We start from the raw sequence: 21,440 nt of genomic DNA, 5'->3' as shown, positions 1-21,440 counted from the left end.
CACACAGGTCCGTTCATCGTTCCATTACAATCTGGTCTAGACCGTTTACCTTTGTTGGCGTTTCACCTTTTGTCCACATCTAGACATCTTCCGCACCGCCTGCTAGCTTCTTTGTTTAACTGCATTTAAGGCCCTTCCCCTTCCCCGCACTTCTCTTAAACAACCACCCAATGGATATCCACTTCGACGAATCTTGGTGTCCAGTCTGTGACAGGCAAATCATGCCTAAGCGATATACAGTCCCCGTTCTCCCACAACCTCAAGAACCTATACCTGTCCCCACTCCATCGCCAACATCGTCATCTCGTAAGTCGAGTCAATTGTCGTCTTTCACCTTCCTCAACATCCTTTTTTTCAGCGTCGAAAAACCAACAGAGTGACTCTACCGCACGCACTACACGAACGAAAACAGGTGCCGTTCGTGCAAAGAATGGTCTTTTGCAAGGCACCGGTCGCGTCAAGCCTAATGGTGCTATCAAGCGATCGGACTCAACAACAGTGGCGAACAAGGCCCGTGCCACGCCACCTCAACCCCAACAACCCGTCGCACCTGTCAAGCACCGCACAATCATTGACCAGGGTCCTATCCCTCTTTACTGTTCAGATGAATGTCGTCTTCAAGACTTGGCAAGACTCGATGGTGCTTATCCCTTGAATTACCACCCTGATCGTTCGTCACCGCCTCTTCCTCGCGTGCCTCATAATTCCTTCGAGGGACGCTATTGCGAGTCAGAAGATGAATCCACCAGTGCTTCCGGATCATCCCTGGATTCAGGGTTCTCGTGTTCCTCACCAACCATCACCGTCTCTCGTAGTATGGCCACCCTGGCCGCACTCTATAACTTCCCTCCCTTGCCTCCTGCACCACCCATTCTGTCATCAGTCGATAGCATGTCCTCATCGGAGCCCGAGTATCGCAATGATTACCAGGGTGGAACGATGATGGCAAGCAAGCGTATCAAGGAGGTATTATGCCCGCCACGTCCCAAGCCTTCTTCGTTATACAATGAACTACCTCAGCCTAGGAAACCAGTTCCTGGCTGGACCGACGGCGGTAGTGAGTGGCGTCAATCAGTCTATGGCGGATACTCCAAACGCCCGGACAATGCATCTGTTGGATCCGAGAAAGCACAAACTTCATTTGCAGCATCATCCCATCGTGGTGTCAATTGGACTTCGACCCTGTCCCAGTCAAACTCATCTAGTGCTCTTGCCCCGCCGCGTCCTGCTTCCAACCTGCCTCCTCCTCGCTCGAGTCAGTCGTACAGTGACGAGTTGTACACCAAATATTCCCTTCCTCTTTCTCGCAGATCAGAATCGCGCATGTCACTCTTCCGTCCGTCGACGTCGTCCTCCACCCATTCACCTCCGCTTTCTCCTACTTCCACATCTTCGTCCTCGAGACGTCGTCGTGAACAGCCTCTGATCAAGAGAGGCGCGGAGGGTCGATTACTCGTTCCTGAAGTCGTACTCACCCGAAACAACTCGAGCATGGGTTTACTATCGCAGCAATTTTCCAAACCTATGGACCGGCATCCCAGCGAAGCCAGTGAAGACAGCATTTCGAGCGACTGCACGTCTGAATCACTCGGTCCCGCTAACCGACCTGCACCACAAAGTATGTCTCACTATTACCATGTGTTTAATTGTGTGACCAATTGTATCTCTAGCTCGCACATGGTCATACGATAACATCAAGACCTACCCTGTGATGATGCCTCCTGCGAAGAAGGAGAAACGCATCGAGCATCACATGGTTGATGGCGAGATCAAGGAGGTCGAAGTTGAGGTCGAAGTTGTCCAACCCTTGAAGCGCCTCTTCCTGTTCCCTGGCAAAGAAACTGTTCCTGTGGGACGGTCATGAGTGGCACCCACAGCCAGTCCCGGTCTTGTCAGTTTCCCGAGCATTCCATCATACCCTGTATTCGCAAGGTCTCGGCTCGCCGACGGCCATACCGCCACGTTCACGACGCATACCCATTACTTTATCGATTCTTTACCGGCATCTCTCATCGCATCATGACCACACGCAATTCACAAACATTCCCATTTAACGATCGCGTTGTCGACTCTGCTGAATCCCACCGCCGCTGCCACCTCACTCTCTGCCTAATACCGTGATCGCGCGTCGATATCAAAAGTTCAATAATGATTTGTACCATAACATTGTATTGTGTGTATACCTTTCCTGCTTTTTCTTTTTTTTCTGGGCCCGTACATGGTGTAACATCAAGATTTGCGCATTTACTGTACGCATTATTCTACGGCACTGGACTAATTGGTCTTCTGTCTTTCGGTCGAGTTTTGTTGTTGGGGTACATTCTCGGGCCATCATAATTGTTTGTCTGATTTTCTTATGACTTTATATTTTTGGTCTTCGATGTTTTCTCGTTGTCGTATTGCATCGTCGTTCCGTTGTGAGTAGCACTTGTATATCTGTTGCAATAATACATGTACTGGACACATTACACTTATCTGACTGAAGCGCTCAGAAGTTCATGAAACATTCGGCCTGACGATGTGAACACCGAAGCAAGAAGCTACATTAACATTATAACGGTAGGGTACCTTGTGGTCACTTCGCCGTCGGCCCTGAGCTTCTTGGGCCAATCACAGTCTTTTGTGCAAAATTCGGTTAGCTTCCTCTTTGATTAACACGGAATCATATCGTTGTTTATTGCAACAAGATGGTAACGAGCCAGTCAGGTCAGTCGAAACTGATTGGCATGTCTCGCAATGCTCGGAGCTCCTCGTCCATTTTCGAGGGTACTCCAAGCTCCGAGTGCACAAATACATGCATATACGCATATCAGTCTCCTTGCGTTCTGGAACGTACCCCCCGGATTGCTCCATCTCCGTATCTGAGACGGTCACGGAAGGGCGTAAATCCATCTCGGGACAAGATCTGCATGGGCAGTTCCAGAAATCACATTTACATTAGCCGCCCCTTGGTGCCCCAACCCTCAGAGGCAAGTGTTACCCCACGCCCCGGATGCATGTTTTAGGCCAGTGCACGGGAAGCCTCAGCACCATAGCCCAACACACCAGCTTTGTTGCATCATTAAACACAGCTCTTGACACAGGAACGTCGCTTGGTTCAAACATGTTCCGTGCCTGCCGCAACAGCGCTCAACGGTTTGGCTCCGCAGCAAGCCTCTGACTCAATCGGATGGTCACGGACACGGGCTCACTGTGTGGGTACTTGTATCCATTTTCTGCGATCAACGGAACGCAAGGCTTGAAAACAAAACTTTTACTTTTGCCAGTTTGACCGGATCTCCGGAGTCCGGATATTTGCAACTGGAGGCCACGTTGATGCTGGAGCTTATTATCCCGGATGTGGGAAATGAGGGGGGGTAACGCGCGCGATGAGCAGCACATAATACGTTACAGCACTCGTTCCCTTGTAAGTACATACTCCAGCGTGATTTATGTGACGAAATTTACGTTCCATCTGGGGCCCTGATCATATATTGAAACAGCCCCGTCTCTCCTGGCTTGGGAGGAATCGCCCCTCTCCGGAAATGGATGGGGGGAAAACGCTTCGCTGAGATTGTGCGTGAGGCACTTCCGCTCTCATTGATATCGGAACTGGGCGGTTGCACTTACCTCGGATGGGCATGTGGGGGAATGCCCACGACCAAATATACTCTCGGGAGGCTCGTCATGCCACCAATGTGCTGACTGTAATAGAAGGTATTTCGATCCATGAATACACAGAGGCTTTTCGAACCCGGTCTCAACCAATAAATGCACTCAGGTCGATGGGCGTCGAACGCGTGTGCCCGTGTGAGCCACATTATAACACTTCTACAAGTCTCCGTAAATCCACGCGTCTAATATGCGTCCCCACGATTACTGCCCCTCGTCAAATAATGTCCGGGATCCCACCAGTCAGGGCTGCCCAACGTTCTCGCCCAATTATCAAGCACACCCTCAGAAACTGCACCCAGTGGCCTCACGAATAAAATTTATTTATTCTGACACAATATACCGCCGACGTTTAACGATCCGCAAACCTGCGCAATTTTTACCTCTCTGGGGCATGGAACGCGCACCTGGCGGCCCGATACGACAGTTGATGTGGGGTAACGTAGTTCGCGGCTTCCGCCCTTTCCCTGTCCACGTCACTTTTTCCAAAAACATATTCCTCGCGTCAGCGTCAATCGCGCGGCTGCGAGATACTTGACACAGGGACGCAGAAAACCGCGGATACCATAACGGAAGCCCGCGATACCAGCATGTCGCGGTGATTATTACTTGGGGGCTGCGTCATATGGTAGCTCTCTCATTTCGCGTATGGTAGTGACCTGCTGCTGCATGTCCAAGATTGTATAATGCAAGAGCGCCGGATATTGTCACAAGTGCCTGACGTGAATAAGTGGGGGAGCGAGGAGTTGAGCCCAGGTGTACAAAATGGGAGAAGCACTATGTTGTGACTCTTGACGTGCACGCCAATGATTGCTGTGCGGATGCGGGGAAAAGTTTAGAATCAGCAAGTTTACGCCGCACCGACTCGGATGAAGGGTCTCCCTCTTTACATAACGTTGCTTCTTTGTGTGGGACATACTCTAACGTACTTCCATCCCGGCATCTTAGCTAGCCTGAAGAAACTCAACTCTACTGCCCAAGGCTTAAACAGTTCGATTGTTTATCCCATGGTGCTTGACTTGTCCGTAAGGAGTATCGTAACGTGTGACTCTTAGAATAAGTCATCAGTTAGCACGTAAGGAATTCACAGTCCCACCTTGCTGTGCGTACTGTGGGTAAGGAAGTGCACAACCTAAAACGCTATCGGGCACAGACTAATGGCATAGTGACTGTAGGAAGTGACCATGGGGATATGCATATACATATACATGTATGGTTGCGTCTCTGAGGCCTATTTGAGATCCGGGCTGAGGGGAGGCCCAATATTAGCGGGAAACTTCCGTTGAGATAATGTGACGAGAAGGCACATGCGTCCTGCCCAGCCCTTGGTGTGTACTTACAAGCAGCACGACAAGTAAGAGACGCTTCCAAAATTACTGTCCAGCACTAAGTCGGAAGACAAAATTTAAGGACCGGTCTCCTTGCGTTTGCTACGTCACGGGATGACACCACATAGCATGAGGTGTCCGGTGATCGTGAGGATGACTACCTGCTATGATGCGTGGTGCATGGACGAGGGGCCAATGATACATTATGAGGCGATGACTCGCCCATAGCTGCGGTGATCGCCGAACAAAACCTCTTTCAGCGTGGGGTTGATGGTTTGAGGTAATGATACTGAGAATATGAAATGCGGTACTTTCCGGCGACCGGAAACACCGTCCTATTGCATTAGAGCGTCACAGGGATAGTTAAGGCGGTACTTACCTTGAGCGGATTTATCAGATGCGACACGACGTCGCCCGGCACTGGAAGCATGCTGTAACAGCAAGATTATCAGTACAGCTGATAGGCTATCTAGACGCGACATTAATGGACAGGATGAATAAGACCGTGAATTACGGTGAATGATTAGTGCTTCAAAATCGGAATGCTCAGACGTCGCGCAACGTCCAAGCGTTTTTTTTTGGGAAGCCAGTCCAACGAGATTGCCGTTTCCGAGTCCTTTCACTAATGCATGGCAGTGCTCAGGAAAGCTTCAGGCAACACATGCAAGTGAGCTTGAGCGGATAGTAGTACCTGCATATTACGAGGTCAGGGAAGATGCAAAGAGTAGGAACAAAGCTTTACCGCCGGCGTTGCGTCACAGGGCACCGGAAGCCGACCAGATGACAGCCTATGACAACGCATGTGCGGTTAATTCTCATGTAGCCGTGGGCGGAAAATCCCTTGCTACATAGTCGAAATTTGCCAGAAAGGTCGGATCGATCATGAATGGTTAGTTTAAATATGAGCTCGAGGTGCCTGAAACTAGGGAACACTGCGACACGGTAGCACAGTCGGAAGTACCTGATGGCTGCGTGAGCACGCACGAGAAAAGTATTAAGCGCTGGACAATAGTAGGCGTTAGTCTCCGAATCTTAATATATAATCCCAGTGAAAACCTACTTACAGGTAACCGAGCGACGCGTGAGGGCGACGGACGACCCGTGGTCTCCCGTATTAGAACGAGTGTGTCATGGTGCCTGCTTTCTCTATGCATGCATAGTATGATTCATTCTATCAAAATTTCGTGCTTCCTCTCAAGTCAATATACTTATTGTGATTGCGAGAGATTCAGCAATGTTTGTTCTCACCAACCCTCGAGGGCAACAGCCGCTCGCAGCTCAGTGGTGACGATGCAAGCATCCTGCAGTACTTGCAGGTACCTGCACTGCAGTTATCTTTGCACATGGCACATCCACTGTGACTGCAGCTATTCACTGAGAAAAATCAACTGCATAAGCAACCAATAAGCAACTGTACAACTTCGGCTAGTCCACGCGGGCTTTCCCACGCCTGCTATCAAAAGCTTCCTGTGACTCTGTGAGACTCGGTTTAAATTTTAGGACTGTACGGGTTGAAGTTCTCAATTATTACAGCGAGTCTGCCGCAGGATGTGACTGGTTGACCCTCGACCTGGCACAACTTGCACAAGCCTGGTAACTTCCCATGCGCAGATTAATCTTTCGTGCGAGCCAGTCACGGTGATGTGGCACTACTACGTATACTGGCTCAGATCTGAGTCCTTACCCTCATCATACCTACCCTTCACTCTCTTCACTTGTTTTCAATCGGCGCGTCATCTCTGTCGAGCACCACTTGCCGGACCGGATTCCGACAACTCATGATCTGCGACTGTCTGCATGCAAGCATCCGCACTTCTCAGCCACATTCGCGGTTGGCTAGAAGATGTTTTTTTGTTCATATTGTCGGTGGCTGTAACGTCAACGGTTGCTTTCAATGCCATGAAAGGTCTTATAACAAAGTCTCATACTTTGCATAAAGTTCTTGGTTCATGTGCCATTTCCACTTTGTTCTATGACTGGCTGGCCTTGCGACAAGTTAGAGACAATGCCATCATCCAGCTTCTTCGCCGTTCGACCCAGCTGAAGAGGATGTATCTCGGGAAGGATCGGCTTTCGAAAGTTCATTGCGAACATGATTTGTCCTGTCCTCCGTCACGAGATGATCACCTATGCTCAACAGAAATAATGTTTTTCCGCCCTCATCTTGATTTGTGCATGCAACCCGGATATCGGAACCATCGTTCCACCTCGTTGCCTTCGGGGTAGTTTGTCGTACCTATAAATCGAGGAGTTTCCGCGAACAGAAAAAGAGATTTCCTTCCCCCCTGCGTAAAGGCAATATCTCTGAACGTTTATCTGTCCCCGCATAAGACAAGTCGGGGCCTATGCACAGGTACGGCGGTCTCGACTCTCGATCGATGCCTTGGCTTCATGGAATTCAAATTGTTTCTTAGTTCGTACTTCTTCCAATGTTGAACTTAAGACCGTCAGCTTTGATGATTGTCATCCATCGATGGCTTCGATAGCCTTCAACCAGCTGTGCACAGCTGATGAGCTTCAATGGGAGATGCGAGCAAAAAATCATGGGAGACTCACGCTGGAAATCAGGCTCCGTGTACCGCCGGGAGCTGAGCGCTGATCATTTGGATCATAGGGTCTTGATATTGAACCGATATCGATAACGTTCCTGCAACGCTTGTATTGGGTTCAATGTTATCGACCATAGCGGATTACCAGATTCGGATCAAGATCCGCACTCCGCCTCCCCGCCACTATAAGTGTTGCCACAAATCCCTATCATATCTATCTCCCCGCACCTGGTACGTGTCACCGTGTACAATGGTGAGCGCGTGGCGTGTCCACCATCAATCTCCTCTATTGCTAACGACTCGAAACAGGGCGTCAGTATTGAGACAATCATTCCTGGTGACGGTAAAACGTTCCCCAAACGGGGTGGTAAGTACAGTATCTCCGATCGTGTTTAAACTAAGATCGCCTCAATATCGCAACAGACTCGGTCACGATTCACTACGTGGGCACACTAGACAATGGAACCGTGTTTGATTCGAGCAGAGATCGGCAAGCATCGCACCTCTTGTCCATGATAAAAGCTGACGATCGTTGTTCCATAGCAAAGACCCCTTCGTGACACAAATAGGCGTCGGGAAGGTGATCAAGGGATGGGATGAAGGTATGTGACTTCTCGCATCTTCTTCTGTCCAATATTCAGTGTTTCGTTAGGCGTGCCGCAACTATCGCTCGGCCAGAAGGCCATCCTCACAGCCTCTTCTGATTACGTGGGTGAATATTTCATGAAGATCGAGTTCCGGTCTGACATCATTTCAGGCGTACGGTTCACGCGGATTTCCACCCGTCATTCCACCGCACTCGACCTTGAAATTTGAGGTTGAATTGTTGAAGATCAATTAATGACTTTTAAATGACGCGGCGTGTATGTTGGGAGCGAGTTTACTGTCAGCATTTGTGACTGTCTTTCTGTACCAATCCACTCAATTGTATGTTCATGCATTTTGACATTTCCACTGCGAAATTGCGAGGCGGTCCAGGATCTTTGGTATGGTGATTGCGATCATAGTATCATTTGCTTTGATTGTACTCCCCTATCAAACGCAACAATTCCTCATATTGGGCTTCTCGTTGCGCCCGGTGCTCTGATTATCGCATAGTTCTGATGATCAGCATTAAGCGGCTTAAACCTTGTGCGCTTGCTTTACCTTCGGCGAAAGCCCCGATAGCAGCCAGCGACTCGTGATGAACTTGCCGAGATGCTTCTAGGAGAACTTCCATCGACGTATCTACTTGATATCAGAGATAAAGCGAAAGATCCAGGAGACTAAAACGTTTCAGCTTACCTGATGTCCTATTCTCGCGCGAATCATCCATCAGGCTATGAAGTTTTCCACGGATCTCCGTGAAGAACTGGTCCCATCCTGCTTCATCCTTTTCAGCGACAGCTCTCGCTTCCTGTCGCATTTTAGCTTCAGCGCAGTTCGCCCGATTTTCTGTGAGCATCTGCTGCAGCCTATCTAGCTCAGCTCGCAGGGGATCGTTCGTGTTAGATGACGCGCTCATGAAAAAATACTGCTTGCCACTGGTGTTGGATCTCGTCAGTCCCCGATGACCGGCAGGGTGATGGGTTGCAGAAAACGGAGGCACAAGCTCCGAAGTCTAGAAGGAGTTCACCTCATGATCGGTCGAAACACTTCTTATCGACTGCAGCCCCTTGTGACAACACTGCGCCACGTTGCCGGTAGCATTGGATATTTTATACATCCTGCCCGGAGGTATGGTGCTATCGATCTTTCAGAGCGTGTTGCACATTGTAGGCACTCCGGGCCCAATGAATTCTATGGCTCTCAGCTGATGGCATAAATCGAGTATTCTTTTGGAACGACACGAATGGTCAAATCATTCACAGTAGCTGGCACTGCACAATTACATCCCTGCGCCCTTCTACAATGTCATGAGGTCAACGCCTGCAATGGCAGGTTAGCGTTTCTAAGACTTTCCGGAGCTTACAAGAATTACGAAAGGACTTGGCCGTTGAAAGTAGATCTTGATTGCCTGGTCAAGACGTAGAGCATCATATGGAGAAAACCGTGGTGAATATGCGTGAATGCCGCGACCAATCGTAAAGCAGACCCCACAGCAAAACGTCACGATTCACGGGATAAGCGTGATCCTGAAAGATGATCGATGCTATCGGTCCCTTAAAACGCGTGTAAGAGCAGGCTGGGAGCCGTGGCCCGTGTCGGATGAAGCACGGAATCTAATAAAACAAATTAAGCTCCAATCCAGCGACGCGATCGGAGGGTGGTGTAAGTTTGTGGAGTTTGGATAGTGAAACTACTCACACCCCAAGTTGGATGAACGGCTCTACCGACTTTACTAATATCTAGAAGCGCTGTTCATAATCAGGTCTTGAATGTCTCGCTGAGGGATTAAAGAATACTCACAAGCGAGAATGATGTCACAGCACAAGCGACCAACCCATAGCGCGACTACAGGGGTCATTAAGTCATTGGGAGCAGGGCATGGCCCTTCAATGTTGAATTACACCTTGCACGTAAGCAGTAACACACCTGGGCGCAATTACAACTCAGTGACATTGATCAAGATCTATCAAATGCGGACCTTTCCGGACTGACGAAAGGGCAAGGTTAAATAATGAGGATGTTCGGCTGGACACTTCACATAAGTATCAGTCGGTTTAAGTTTTCCAAGAACGACTCAGGAACTCGAGGAACGGCATCGCGCTGCTAAACGGCAAGGGCTTTCTCCGGGTCACACAAAAATGTGTCAGTGCGTAACATGTGATGTTAGATGGTATCATCTATAGATCGCAAGCCAAGCTCAATTACATGTTCATCTAGCGGGGAAATCTCGCACCGCAGGCTCCTTATGGTTGAGGTATCGGAGAACCCCGACTGGGACATGACATCCTTTCAGAGCATCGAAGGAAGGGGTCTTGGCGAAATACTGGCAACACAGCGCTGAAGGGAAATAATTGGATCATTCAAAACTACAGTATCATTAATATTTCCATCAGCTACATCAAAAAACGCAAAGAATAATTACGCTATTAGCGAAGCCATCGGTACGTGTACTTCAACCATGTCCATATCGTCATCATCGTCATCTTCACTGTTCATCTGGTCTACCAGAGGTTGGACAGAATTATGAGAATCTTGAGATTTTGTAGTCGCAGCGGAAACATAACCCTCTTCGATGTCGATGCTTCTGGGAGGGTTGAGGTCTTGGGCTAGCTCGTCCTCGCTCACATCTGCAAACTCTGCCAGCTGCGCGGCTAAGAGGGCAAGCTCAGCCTGCAGTGCCGCCCTCTCGTCGCTGCTCAACTCAGTGCGTAATAGGGTCTCGGTATTATGAGATGGCAGAGACGTGCCCAGAGTTGTCGAAACCGCTTGGTTATCGAATGTCGACGATACCTCGACGGAACCGGCAAACACCGGAGGCGCTTGAGCCACCATCGCGGTATCTGCATGTGTTGATCCGTCCTCGTTCGAGATTTGGAACAATTGTCCAAAATTTATGGCTTTGAGAATGTTTTGGGCCGCTTCCCAAGCATCGCCGCCTTCTCGAACCTGGCTTTCGGCAGTTTGTGTTTCCGACGGAGCAGGTTGAGGGCGATGATTTGCCGTAGACGCGGACGGTCCTGGATAACCAAAGCCATAAGGATGACCAGGTTGTCCTTGTGCGGAAACATGTGGCTGGGACGACGAAGCACCGGCATCTGCGTCATGGACAAGGGGAATATGAGTGAAAGGTGATGACGATACATGTCCCTGATGGGCAGACAGTGCGGTTTGAGCGTGAGTCTGCGGACGACGAGTAGTTCTTTTGGAAGTCTGGTAGATGACATCGTCAGAAGTTGCAACAAAGATCCAAGTGTGGTGCTTACATTCCCACCTTCCCAGTTGCTATTTAATCTGTATTTCCCATTATTCCCCTTTTCTAGGCGTCCACGTTTGAAGGCTTTTTGGAGGGCCTGGCTAGCTGAAGGCCTAAAATTTGACTGTAACGGGTAATGTGATGCCATCCAACTAAAGAGGGCCTTTGGTGCACACCCCTCTGGGTCACCAAAATCTATCAGGGCCTCTACAATCATTTCTTCATAACTAGGGAGGTCATCGACAGTACTTGATGGCGGGGGTTGTTCAGAAGGATGAGAGGGATGAGCTAAAGGTGAACTCGTGAATAACGGTGGTGGGTGACTTGGCGGAGGCGGTGGAGGCGGATTTGATTGGTATTGGGCCGGAGGTGGGTGAGGGTAAGGGGGATATGGATGGGGGAAACTGTAGTGTGCTTGGGGCGGCGCGGGGTAGTACGGAGCATGTGGATACGAAGGATGGTAATAGGGTTGGTGCGGATAGTGCGGAAGGGATTGCGGCGGTGGAGGTGGGTGAGCTGCTGCAGACGGTGTTACACTACCAGAGACTGGGCCATGCGTTACAGTGGGACCTGACAGCTGCTCAGAAGAGGATGAAGCAATTTTGTCTCCTGTGTCCGAAGGTGAATCGTTTGGCGGTGATGTTGATTTAGGTTGATCCCCAGAGTCCAATGAAGGGCTCGACTGTTGAGCTTGTGCATGCTGAGAGATCTGAGCATTTTGAGCCTGAATCGCTGCAATTGCAGCTCGAATGTCATACGGCCACACAGTACTTTTTACATGGAGTGGTGCATGGGCCTCAAATGTAAGACAGATATCTATTATCTGTAGTGGAGGAAGCAGTCCCAAGTACTGTCGTTTGATGGCATAAATTTCAGATTCTGTCATCAAGGCCGTACATGAATACACAGTTTATGATCCAGCACATCTGTCCGCACCTGTGAGGGGCTGGTATCCATTTTGTATTGGAGGATGTGTTGGAGGGTAGGGAGCTGGAGTGCTCGCCGTTTGCATGGTTCCGTGTGCTGCACAGTTTTTCGCATCAAGGTTTGCAAGTAAATTCAGCCACCGCACCGTGACAACACTAAATTCATCCATTAAACTACCGAGCAATGATTTCATCCTCGTCCCCTAGCCAGAGGAAGACCCAGTCATTTATTCTTTATTCCTCCCGCCAACTTTCTAAGTATGTGCTTTCCCAGAAAGAGTGATCGTTTTATCTTTGTCTGTCTACTGTCTACCGAAGATACTACACAGGGTTGGTTCAGTGGCTTCTGAACACATGATTCTCTCCCGTAGGTGAAGGATACAAAAACCCAAAGGTCAACAGACCGCACCCTTCAGCAGGTTCAAGACACGTCGTTCCTCAACTGGAAGGACGGCCTTCTTCCTGACTTCCTGTTGTAACCGGTAGTTCTATTGTTGTCGGCGGTTGCGACCCTTCAATCAAGGAGGCTTCGTCTGGAGAAAGAGAGAAAAAAGATTCCTTGTATTTCATTGTCCATCTGCGCACCTGGAAGATCACAGGTCAGACACGAGCTAAAAATAAAATTTGGATGAGACACATACGGGCGAGAAGACATGTTCCCGCTCTCCCCAATCAGCAAGGAAGACGCAATAGACTATAGCGGCTAATCATTATGAATATGTTTGCCACATCAGCCAACCGTGATAGCGTGTAAACTCACTGGGTATTAGGGTATAGGTGAGGATGTGGGACGCGGAGTACACCCATGGTGGACGGAAGTCTCCATCATCTGAATCTTGCTCAGCGCTCTGATTTTGACTCGGAGTTGGTCGAATTACTGGAGGCTTTTTCGAGTAGAAACGTATACACGGTGTTCTGAGACTGCGGGCCAGTGCAGTTGGTCGGAAGTGGTTGATTTTGAACATGAAGTGAGATGTAGGCTGAGGTGCAAGCGGCCACAGCCGCATCTTCAAGCATGCTTCAAGCGACTGCCCTTCATCCTCACGGTCATCACACATTGAATTCCTCGTGCACAACTTCCGCTTTTCAAAGTTCAACGACACTCGGAATGGCCAAAATATCTTATTCTGTGTTACTTTGCATACCCGGGAGCACCTTGATGAAAGAAAAACAGGCGTTCTGTGACAGAGTTGTTGGGTATGAAATTCTGGAAGCGGAGAGCTGTCGATTATGTATCATGCTAGCACATACACTCCTTGGAGCCACTCGCAAGTAGTTTGCGGACTAGATGGCAAAATCTCGGAGGAACGGCTGTCTTCCTTCTATTTCTTCTGCCTAGGGAAGACTAGATCTACTAGGAGACTAAAGATATACCAGTTCTTTATACAAGGCTCGTGTCTGCAGCTGGCGAATCGGTTTGTCTCATACTTTCGCAGAATAATGATGGGATCGAAACTCATGTTCATCACAGTTCTTCTGAATCAATTCTCCGGCGCGGTTCGTGGAGCCTTCGCCCCGTTTCCGCTGAGCACCTGACCTTTGGAGACATGATGCTCTTAAATGCTCATGCTGGGAGTGGCGGCCTATGCTGTATCCCACCATCTCTTGATCAGAAACATGTCTCTCAATACAACAAGCACACCCGGATACACTTTCGCTGCCAGCGGAGGAGCTGCCGGTGCATCCGACGTGGCTGACCCTATCTCTTACCTTTATCCTCATCACTCTACTGCAGTCGCAAAGTCCCTGATTCAGACCGCTCAGGCTCTCGTCAATCCACGAGGAAAGGGCATCTATGCCACTGATGAGACTATTGATGGCATTGAGGCCAGACTAGTCGCCGCAGAAGGAGAATTGAAAGTCTATACAGATGCTCAAAAGCAACAGCGCAGACGGCGGTGGAGGGAGTGCCTGTACGAATCACTTCCCACTGGCAAGTATTGGCGCCTATCACAAAATTCCCAGCCCATCAGACAGATCTAATCTTGGCTCTACGTAGAATATATTTCGGGTGTCATCTTGTACCATGAGACCCTTCTCGACTTCCAGCTGGGCCCTGTGCTGTCGAACAGGGGCATTATTCCCGGCATTCGTGCTGACACGGACGCGCATCCTCTTCCAATTTCTCCCTCAGAACCTGCTACTCAGGGTCTTGACGACCTTCTACCTCGCCTACAGGCAGCAGCAGCAGCTGGAGCCCGTTTCAGCAAATGGCGTGCCCCGATCCTCTGCAATTCGTCATCCCTACCCACTCAGGCTGGTCTCGAAGTCCAGGCTGAAAACCTTGCTCGCTTTGCTGCTATCAGTCAACAAGCTGGTCTAGTTCCTATCGTGGAACCTGATGTTGACTTTGCTGAAGATGCAGACCTCAAGAAGAGCATCGAGGTCCACGTGAAGATCATCAGTATGATTTACGCGAGATGCGCTGCATATGGTGTGCTGCTGGAGGGTAAGGGCGGTCTTTGAGGAGTTTGGTCACGAGTAACTAACTTGTTCACACAGGTTCTTTGATTAAGCCTTCCTTCGCGCAACCTGGCCTCAAGCACCCTTCGCGTTCTACCACGTCAGTTGAGGAGATTGGCCTGGCCACAGCTACAATCCTTGCTCGTTCAGTCCCTGTCGCAGTTGCAGGTGTCGTCTTCCTCTCAGGCAAGACCTTCACTATACTCTTCTACTCGCACACCCTAAAGTGATATTGTTTGCCATGCAGGTGGTCTTTCTGACTCTGATACAGTGAAGTACCTCAACGCGGTCAATGTTGTCGCCAATAAGGCTCCCGCTAACTCTCCTCTGTCTCGTCTACCTCATCTGACGTTCTCATTTGGACGCGGTCTGCAGGGCGATGCTATGCAGAAGTGGGTGAAGGGTGATGAAACTGGTGCACAATCTGCGTTTGAGGCCAGGGCTAAGGCTTGCTGGCTCGCAGCGAAAGGCGAGGCTTGAAGCCCTAAATATTGGATCTCATCCGTTTTCAGTCAACTTTCAAAATAATAGATGTCTATGACTCATGTCCGTCGCCATCGCCTCGGTATGAGACATACTTGCCGCAAAATCACGATGAGGAAGCATAGAAGAGGCACATTTGAACTCATAATGCATGTTCATCAACAAGCACTCGACCCTCTCGAATCCTAAGCTCATCAATCTACTGCCAGATGCTTTTGAGCAATTTATTTACATTTCTTGTGCTGTCTTCCTTTCGTCAGGGGCAATAACTGAAATGGACAAACACGGCCTTGAAACACGCCGCATGGTCCGACCAGCACAGCGCTATTTGTCCATGGCACAGTTAATTGGTGATGTCCATTTGTAGGAAAGGGCTGCAGACTTACAGTGCAGTCGGTTCATTGACATATCCAGGGACGGCTGAATAGCATATATCAATGCAGGCATGGCGAAAGTCCACCGTACGTAAACTACATTTATGCACTGTAACCTGCTAAAGGCTGCATGTAGTTGGTCATACTCTCGGCGCGGGGTCATATGGCCATTCTCTCCTGATCGCTCCTGATTTCGCGCCCATATTCGTGAAGAGTACATGGCATCATACTGCCAAGACAAGAGACAGTGCTGTCGGTGGTCGAAGGCGCCATGGCAGCCAATCATGGAGTTATGTAAACGCCCCTATAGCGAGTTCAATACACAACAACGTCGTCTCCAGCACCCAGGTCACCGTATTTGAGTGTTAAACGGTCACAATATCCCGCTACGTGTCCTGCCTCGTCCCATAGGTTTGCAGGCACAAGCACTGACAACTGTCATCCGGTAATTGAGTCCATTACTGTCTTTCGTCCTTTGCGGTCTAGCTGCGTATCCCCAGTCCAAATTCTGGCTATGCGCGCTCCGTTTCTCGATGGCCATGGACTATAAAGTCTGGTCAACTTCCAGAGGTCAGTCATTAACAATACAGTCCCCAAACAAGTCAATCTTCAAACAACTTCTCTGCACAATGAAGCTTTCCTCTGTTGTCGCTCTTCTCTCTGTCTTTGCCCTGCCCGCTTTTGCGACGCAGGTATATGTGACCTACGACAACTTCTATGACAATTCGGCTACCTCTCTATCCCAAGTCGCCTGCTCTAACGGTGCCAATGGCCTCTTGACAAAGGGCTACACCACTTTCGGCTCTCTTCCGTCTTTCCCCAACATTGGGGGTATTCCCAACCTCACTTGGAATTCGGCTCTGTGCGGTACCTGCTGGAATTTGAAGTACACCACTCCCACTGGGAAACATGAGAGCATCTATATCACCGCTGTTGATGCAGCGTACACATACAACCTGTCGTTGGAGGCATTTAACAAGTTGACGGACAACACTGGTGTCGCTTCGGGCAAGGTCTCTGCTACCGCCACCCAGGTAGCCACAAGCTTCTGTGGCATGTAAAGAAAGGCAAGTCGTTTTACAATCCGTCTGTGCCAACGCGAACAAAAGCTTACTTTGAAGTAGGAGTGTACTTGTCACCAGAATATCTTGAAGTTTGAAGTTTGAAGTATTCTTAGCTTACATTACGGACCTTTCGTCTCACCGGTTTGCTTCTTCTACCGCTGCTCTTATGTGTATTTGGATTTTGGATTTCTTTTACTGTACAGTCGTTCACAGTACTCACCTGTTCATTGTGTTAGAGTCGGTGGCTGGACTTGCATTAACTTGACTGTCTATATATGGATATTCTGTCTTGATCGTCGTGTTGCATCATCGAGTGTCATCGTGCATCGACGCCTGCGAGGGGGTTATAAGCCAGGATGTGACAGGGGCATGAACGATTTATTCTCTTTCTTATCATCATGAGTATCTATGAACTTGCTCCCAAACCGCCCACCAAGCTCGGCATTTATCGTGCCCTGGCCCCCTCTGCGGGCGTGCACGTTTCCCCACTCGCATTGGGAGCTATGTCCATTGGGGACAAATGGCACCAATACGGAATGGGTGCAATGGACAAGGACTCCTCAGTGAAGCTGCTTAACGCCTATTTCGATGCAGGCGGGAATTTCATTGATACTGCGAACAATTAGTGAGCATCATGTTGCCGTGCTGTGAGCCTCCCTAAGTGGAGTATTATAGCCAAGACGAAAGCTCAGAGGAGATCATCGGCGAGTGGGCTGAAACGCGTGGTATTCGTGACCAACTTGTCATTGCTACAAAGGTTAGTTGTTACCAACAATTCACGACATATCTTGTGAGTTGAGGGCTATCTCTCGAACAGTACACTACGAACTTCAAACGAGGCTCCGATGAAGCACAGAAGGTCAACTATACTGGAAACAATGTCAAATCGATGCGTATCAGTGTGGAGGCGAGCCTGAAGAAACTCCGAACATCCTACATCGACATCTTTTATCTCCACTGGTGGGATTTCGATACCAGTATCGAGGAGGTCATGAATGGACTGCACATCCTTATTCAGCAGGGCAAAGTTCTCTACCTGGTAAAGCATATCAAAAGCCCCTGTCATTTTATTGAGTTATTTAAACCCGCTGTATCAGGGTATCTCTGACACACCTGCCTGGATTGTGTCCAAGGCGAACCAATATGCTCGGGATTACGGGAAAACTCCCTTCGTGATCTATCAAGGCATGTGGAACGTCTTGGAGCGCTCATTCGAGCGCGACATAATTCCCATGGCCCGCGCCGAAGGTACAGCCGCAGTTGCGTGGGCTGAGTGGTCCTCATTAATCAATCGTATGATTCAATAGGCATGGCGCTCGCACCCTGGAACGTTCTCGCCAGCGGTAAATTCCGTACAGATGAAGAGGAGCAGAGGCGCCGTGAGACGGGAGAGAAGGGAAGGGATTTCATGGCCCAATCTTGGGAACGTAGCGAAAATGAAAAGAAGGTGTCTCAGGCGCTAGAAAAGGTAGCCAAGGAGGTCGGGGCCACTCACATCACCGCTGGTAAGTTTTATTGCATCCATCATAAAAATAAATCAATGAGGGGGGATGCAGTGGCCATCGCATACCTTATGCAGAAAACGCCGTACGTTTTCCCCCTCGTTGGGGGGCGCAAAGTCGAGCAACTATATGGGAATATCGAGGCGCTTGACATATCTTTGTCCCCCGAACAGATCAGGTATTTGGAAAGCATTATCCCGTTTGATCCAGGTTTCCCGACCACCATGATTGTGCGTAGTGTCTGTCTCAGTCGTATACACCAAGCTGACGCATCTCGCAGGGCGATGGGTCATCTCCTACCATGCTTCTCTCTCACACCGCTCATTTCGAGAAGGTCCCGCGCGTCGAACCGATTAGACCGTCAAAGGACTAAGCATTAATTCCTAAACACAGCAGTTCCAATTTTGTTACAATTGTATTTCATATCAGTGAAATTTTGTTGATTGGCAATTAGTTGTGACTTGCATTTTTTATCATGACGTGCTGTCATGTGCCGAAGTTGCCAAGGTCCAATCCGAATTGCATATGGTTGAATCACATTGTGGGCCACTGCTTCACGTTGTTTCGGCGGTGTGCACCCTCGTATAGTGGTGATAGAACACTAGTGCCAAGTTTACCGAGGAATGCCCCGCGCTTTATCAAGATTATCAGTGATCGATGCGATCACCCGATATTTTGGTGATAAGTTGGTGCCATGTTGCTCTGAACTCTGATAGATCCTGCAGACTAAGCACAGCGACACAACAATCCCGTTACAGGTATAGCCTCGTACTGGTCGAAGTTGTCACTGTCCCACCATATGCATCTCGTGAGCTTTAGAACCTCTTGATTCCGGCAGGTAGCCTCATGATCCAACCAAGAGAAGTTGGCCTAGGCGTTCTCTGCAGCACGAATTTGTACAGTCGCAGTTGACGCTAAGATTTCTGAGAACTGTAGTTGCTTATCCTGGACTCAGTTAAAAGTGCCGATAGGTTTTTGTTGAAAATATCGTGTCAGAAGGTAATTTCGAATCCCACTTGGAGAGTCCGCTATGCGCAGCTCGCCGCGAAATTTGGAACTGTGGATGAATTCATGTGCTGCCCACACGAGTGGTATCGGTCCGGGCTATTATCCACAATGCTGCAGATTACGGGGATAATCTATCTATCGTCCACCGCGGTTGATCATCGGGTGAACCTTCCACACGAAGATATCGGACACGGTCATGAAGCCGTGATGGTTTTCCGAGCCAAAATTCTACTTCGCTGTGTAATTTCAACGTGTAAGATTGATCTGCGGGCGAGAATAGGGAAAACCCCTACCTCGGGATAACCCTCCATCCACCCCAGAAGTCAGGCAATGGGACATCGCCTTCTTTGTCGGATGCCTGTACTCCAAATCGTTCCTGAACCTCCGCCAATCGGTTGGGCAGGTCTTCTTCCCCGATCACACTGCTCTGATGGCTTGCCCACGCACCCAATCGGGTGCCGACAGGGCGGGACTTAAAGTACTCTTCGCTCTCCTCTTTCGACATCTTCTCGACCCTACCAAGCACCCTGACCTGCCTGGACATCTCACGCCAGAAGAAAAGCAGGGCAGCTTGAGGGTTCTCTTCCATTTCTCGAGACTTGCGAGAAGTATAGTTAGTATAGAAGACAAAGCCCCGCTTGTCTAGTTGTTTGAAGAGCACCATGCGCGAAGAAGGTATGCCAGACGCCGTCGCTGTAGAGAGAGAGATGGCATCTGGTTCGCGGACATTGGCTTTGAGGGCTTCGTTGAACCAGATGTGAAATTGCTCTAGGGGAGATGTGTGGACATTTGACGGGGTTATATGATCTGGGGTATCATATTGAACGTGTCCTTGGACTTGGAGGCAATCTGCTGATTCTGTAACGGAGACTGAGGACATGAATGATCGATAGAAGCTACTGCGGATCGAAGTCAATGAAGGGGCACAAAAAGAAGGCGATGATGCCGTCAGGATAAATGTGCGAGGTATGATGGAGGTGATGGTACGGGTTAGTAAGAGCATGAACTTGACTAACGTCGTCAAGGATAAAGTGAAGTTGCCGGCTGATCGCTTCGGGGATTCAATTCATTGGTGTTGACCTCGTACATCGTCAGCGACACGTACAACTGACCAGACTGGCCACTGGCGATCAACAGGACTGGGCTATCTGACGAAGTTCCCCAATTCTGTGAATTACATCCCACACAATATGTTATTCTATCAATCTTCAGGCGCCTCTGTGATCTAAAAATCGCCCTCACGGGCTTGCAGACTCCAATGGTAAAATCAACAAGCTACACGGAATTCGAAGCTCCCCGAATTTCCGCTTCACGTACCGTCTTGTTGTTTGTAGCGACCGCGGATCAGTGACATGCTATCCGGCGTCATGCCAGAAGCTCTCTACGATCATATTCTGACGAACACCAGGCAAGCGCGAGAAGAGATAGATGAATAAACTTTAACATTCACCAACATCGCGAACCCCGTAAGCGAGTGCTCCATGTACGGCATATCCATCTTATCGATGGGCAGGTGTATCCCACAATCAGTTGCGATCTCTCTCGAGGCGAAACGTGAAAGGATCCTCTCAGACTGGGTGATGATCTACGCTCATAACTCACTTAGCTTTCTTTCTGTTATAGTCTCATCGACCTAGGGTCTGCAATGTGGTCGGCCCAAATAACTCATTTGCATATAAAATTATATTCGTACGTTGTTGGTGTTTGAACGATTTTACTAGATGAGCTTCCATTCTGTTTACGTTCAGCCCGCCTATCTATGTATAAAGATAGGTCGTCTGGCACGTCAGTAGACGCTTTGCTACTCTCAATAAGGAGTAGCTTAACTTACGAGTCGTGTGAGGGTGCACTTAGGCTGATGCCACCGGGTGTACACAAACCCAACTCGAGCCGAGGCTCGCTAACTTGGCGTTTGATCAAATCAGGCTGCAAGTTTGTGAGTTAATTATGATGAGAACACAGATAGGATTACCTCGGGCACAGCAACGGATTGATGAAGGTGGCGATACTCGCTTGGCGCAGTATCCATGTCAAGTCTGGCAGCTGGATAGAACGACCGGACGCTTACACGAACACGAGTTTCACAGGGGTGTTCGTCTTTGAGAATCTAAGCTTGCTGTCAGTGGGAAGTGACAGAGATTTGCTGGAGCTCTCAGCTTGTTTCAACCATTTTACCTAACAGTACCAGTAGGGGCAGGAACAGTAACTAATCTATATGGCCCTTCAGTTGCCATCTCCCGTCCTGTATGGG

The 21,440-nt window shown here is 49.3% G+C and overlaps 9 protein-coding genes across 9 annotated transcripts; 6 read left to right on the top strand and 3 right to left on the bottom strand.

The window, feature by feature from the left end:
* Positions 1-76: 76 nt before the first annotated feature.
* DEU56DRAFT_498671 (uncharacterized protein) lies at positions 77-1,999 on the top strand. The gene is made up of 3 exons (XM_041346511.1): positions 77-306; positions 359-1,618; positions 1,671-1,999. The coding sequence occupies exons 1-3, from the start codon at positions 171-173 to the stop codon at positions 1,862-1,864; spliced, it is 1,590 nt and encodes a 529-aa protein (XP_041205815.1). The 5' UTR covers positions 77-170; the 3' UTR covers positions 1,865-1,999.
* Positions 2,000-6,470: 4,471 nt separating this feature from the next.
* On the top strand, positions 6,471-7,666 carry DEU56DRAFT_817738 (uncharacterized protein). Its single transcript, XM_041353936.1, has 2 exons — positions 6,471-7,476; positions 7,536-7,666. The coding sequence occupies exon 1, from the start codon at positions 6,777-6,779 to the stop codon at positions 7,203-7,205; it is 429 nt and encodes a 142-aa protein (XP_041205814.1). The 5' UTR covers positions 6,471-6,776; the 3' UTR covers positions 7,206-7,476; positions 7,536-7,666.
* Positions 7,667-8,835, top strand: DEU56DRAFT_817730 (peptidyl-prolyl cis-trans isomerase). The gene is made up of 7 exons (XM_041353935.1): positions 7,667-7,781; positions 7,838-7,895; positions 7,952-8,018; positions 8,072-8,130; positions 8,181-8,611; positions 8,675-8,755; positions 8,813-8,835. Exons 1-5 carry the CDS (start codon positions 7,779-7,781, stop codon positions 8,342-8,344), a joined length of 351 nt encoding a protein of 116 aa, XP_041205813.1. The 5' UTR covers positions 7,667-7,778; the 3' UTR covers positions 8,345-8,611; positions 8,675-8,755; positions 8,813-8,835.
* A 1,514-nt stretch (positions 8,836-10,349) lies between these two features.
* On the bottom strand, positions 10,350-12,421 carry DEU56DRAFT_817722 (uncharacterized protein). The gene is made up of 3 exons (XM_041353934.1): positions 12,306-12,421; positions 11,380-12,248; positions 10,350-11,326 (listed from the first exon to the last, which is right to left on the bottom strand). The coding sequence occupies exons 1-3, from the start codon at positions 12,379-12,381 to the stop codon at positions 10,535-10,537; spliced, it is 1,737 nt and encodes a 578-aa protein (XP_041205812.1). The 5' UTR covers positions 12,382-12,421; the 3' UTR covers positions 10,350-10,534.
* Positions 12,422-12,456: 35 nt separating this feature from the next.
* DEU56DRAFT_817719 (uncharacterized protein) lies at positions 12,457-13,297 on the bottom strand. Its single transcript, XM_041353933.1, has 3 exons — positions 13,056-13,297; positions 12,937-12,998; positions 12,457-12,880 (listed from the first exon to the last, which is right to left on the bottom strand). The coding sequence occupies exons 1-3, from the start codon at positions 13,258-13,260 to the stop codon at positions 12,734-12,736; spliced, it is 414 nt and encodes a 137-aa protein (XP_041205811.1). The 5' UTR covers positions 13,261-13,297; the 3' UTR covers positions 12,457-12,733.
* Positions 13,298-13,672: 375 nt separating this feature from the next.
* DEU56DRAFT_498423 (fructose-bisphosphate aldolase) lies at positions 13,673-15,258 on the top strand. The gene is made up of 5 exons (XM_041346510.1): positions 13,673-13,710; positions 13,767-14,228; positions 14,295-14,744; positions 14,798-14,944; positions 15,006-15,258. Exons 2-5 carry the CDS (start codon positions 13,856-13,858, stop codon positions 15,236-15,238), a joined length of 1,203 nt encoding a protein of 400 aa, XP_041205810.1. The 5' UTR covers positions 13,673-13,710; positions 13,767-13,855; the 3' UTR covers positions 15,239-15,258.
* Positions 15,259-16,159: 901 nt separating this feature from the next.
* DEU56DRAFT_817710 (Cerato-platanin) lies at positions 16,160-16,678 on the top strand (the record flags this gene model as incomplete). Its single annotated transcript, XM_041353932.1, has 1 exon — positions 16,160-16,678. Exon 1 carries the CDS (start codon positions 16,245-16,247, stop codon positions 16,674-16,676), a length of 432 nt encoding a protein of 143 aa, XP_041205809.1. The 5' UTR covers positions 16,160-16,244.
* Positions 16,679-16,989: 311 nt separating this feature from the next.
* Positions 16,990-18,629, top strand: DEU56DRAFT_982380 (NADP-dependent oxidoreductase domain-containing protein). Its single transcript, XM_041359890.1, has 7 exons — positions 16,990-17,304; positions 17,355-17,436; positions 17,497-17,718; positions 17,777-17,927; positions 17,987-18,184; positions 18,236-18,411; positions 18,462-18,629. Exons 1-7 carry the CDS (start codon positions 17,078-17,080, stop codon positions 18,552-18,554), a joined length of 1,149 nt encoding a protein of 382 aa, XP_041205808.1. The 5' UTR covers positions 16,990-17,077; the 3' UTR covers positions 18,555-18,629.
* A 599-nt stretch (positions 18,630-19,228) lies between these two features.
* DEU56DRAFT_817706 (pyridoxamine 5'-phosphate oxidase) lies at positions 19,229-20,264 on the bottom strand. The gene is made up of 2 exons (XM_041353931.1): positions 19,483-20,264; positions 19,229-19,425 (listed from the first exon to the last, which is right to left on the bottom strand). The coding sequence occupies exons 1-2, from the start codon at positions 20,190-20,192 to the stop codon at positions 19,308-19,310; spliced, it is 828 nt and encodes a 275-aa protein (XP_041205807.1). The 5' UTR covers positions 20,193-20,264; the 3' UTR covers positions 19,229-19,307.
* Positions 20,265-21,440: the final 1,176 nt, after the last annotated feature.

The sequence above is a fragment of the Suillus clintonianus genome (genome assembly GCF_016758775.1).
Source record: "Suillus clintonianus strain FC179 chromosome Unknown DEU56scaffold_65, whole genome shotgun sequence".
NCBI lineage: Eukaryota > Fungi > Basidiomycota > Agaricomycetes > Boletales > Suillaceae > Suillus > Suillus clintonianus.
Note: the sequence above shows the minus strand (reverse complement) of the source record. Positions and strands in the feature narration are given on the sequence as shown.

Coding starts and splice junctions, on each gene's coding strand:
- DEU56DRAFT_498671 (XM_041346511.1), top strand. CDS start 171: ATGGATATCCACTTCGACGAATCTTGGTGTCCAGTCTGTGACAGGCAA. Junction 307..358: donor ATCGCCAACATCGTCATCTC/GTAAGTCGAGTC, acceptor CCTTTTTTTCAG/CGTCGAAAAACCAACAGAGT. Junction 1,619..1,670: donor TAACCGACCTGCACCACAAA/GTATGTCTCACT, acceptor TTGTATCTCTAG/CTCGCACATGGTCATACGAT.
- DEU56DRAFT_817738 (XM_041353936.1), top strand. CDS start 6,777: ATGCAAGCATCCGCACTTCTCAGCCACATTCGCGGTTGGCTAGAAGAT.
- DEU56DRAFT_817730 (XM_041353935.1), top strand. Junction 7,896..7,951: donor AACGTTCCCCAAACGGGGTG/GTAAGTACAGTA, acceptor ATATCGCAACAG/ACTCGGTCACGATTCACTAC. Junction 8,131..8,180: donor GATCAAGGGATGGGATGAAG/GTATGTGACTTC, acceptor GTGTTTCGTTAG/GCGTGCCGCAACTATCGCTC.
- DEU56DRAFT_817722 (XM_041353934.1), bottom strand. CDS start 12,381: ATGCAAACGGCGAGCACTCCAGCTCCCTACCCTCCAACACATCCTCCA. Junction 12,249..12,305: donor TGGATACCAGCCCCTCACAG/GTGCGGACAGAT, acceptor CCTTGATGACAG/AATCTGAAATTTATGCCATC. Junction 11,327..11,379: donor GCAACTGGGAAGGTGGGAAT/GTAAGCACCACA, acceptor GTCATCTACCAG/ACTTCCAAAAGAACTACTCG.
- DEU56DRAFT_817719 (XM_041353933.1), bottom strand. CDS start 13,260: ATGTTCAAAATCAACCACTTCCGACCAACTGCACTGGCCCGCAGTCTC. Junction 12,999..13,055: donor CACCTATACCCTAATACCCA/GTGAGTTTACAC, acceptor CATAATGATTAG/CCGCTATAGTCTATTGCGTC. Junction 12,881..12,936: donor GGGAACATGTCTTCTCGCCC/GTATGTGTCTCA, acceptor GTGATCTTCCAG/GTGCGCAGATGGACAATGAA.
- DEU56DRAFT_498423 (XM_041346510.1), top strand. CDS start 13,856: ATGCTCATGCTGGGAGTGGCGGCCTATGCTGTATCCCACCATCTCTTG. Junction 14,745..14,797: donor ATATGGTGTGCTGCTGGAGG/GTAAGGGCGGTC, acceptor TTGTTCACACAG/GTTCTTTGATTAAGCCTTCC. Junction 14,945..15,005: donor AGGTGTCGTCTTCCTCTCAG/GCAAGACCTTCA, acceptor TTTGCCATGCAG/GTGGTCTTTCTGACTCTGAT.
- DEU56DRAFT_982380 (XM_041359890.1), top strand. CDS start 17,078: ATGAGTATCTATGAACTTGCTCCCAAACCGCCCACCAAGCTCGGCATT. Junction 17,305..17,354: donor ATTGATACTGCGAACAATTA/GTGAGCATCATG, acceptor GGAGTATTATAG/CCAAGACGAAAGCTCAGAGG. Junction 18,185..18,235: donor GGCCACTCACATCACCGCTG/GTAAGTTTTATT, acceptor GGGGGGATGCAG/TGGCCATCGCATACCTTATG.
- DEU56DRAFT_817706 (XM_041353931.1), bottom strand. CDS start 20,192: ATGCTCTTACTAACCCGTACCATCACCTCCATCATACCTCGCACATTT. Junction 19,426..19,482: donor GGATGGAGGGTTATCCCGAG/GTAGGGGTTTTC, acceptor GAAATTACACAG/CGAAGTAGAATTTTGGCTCG.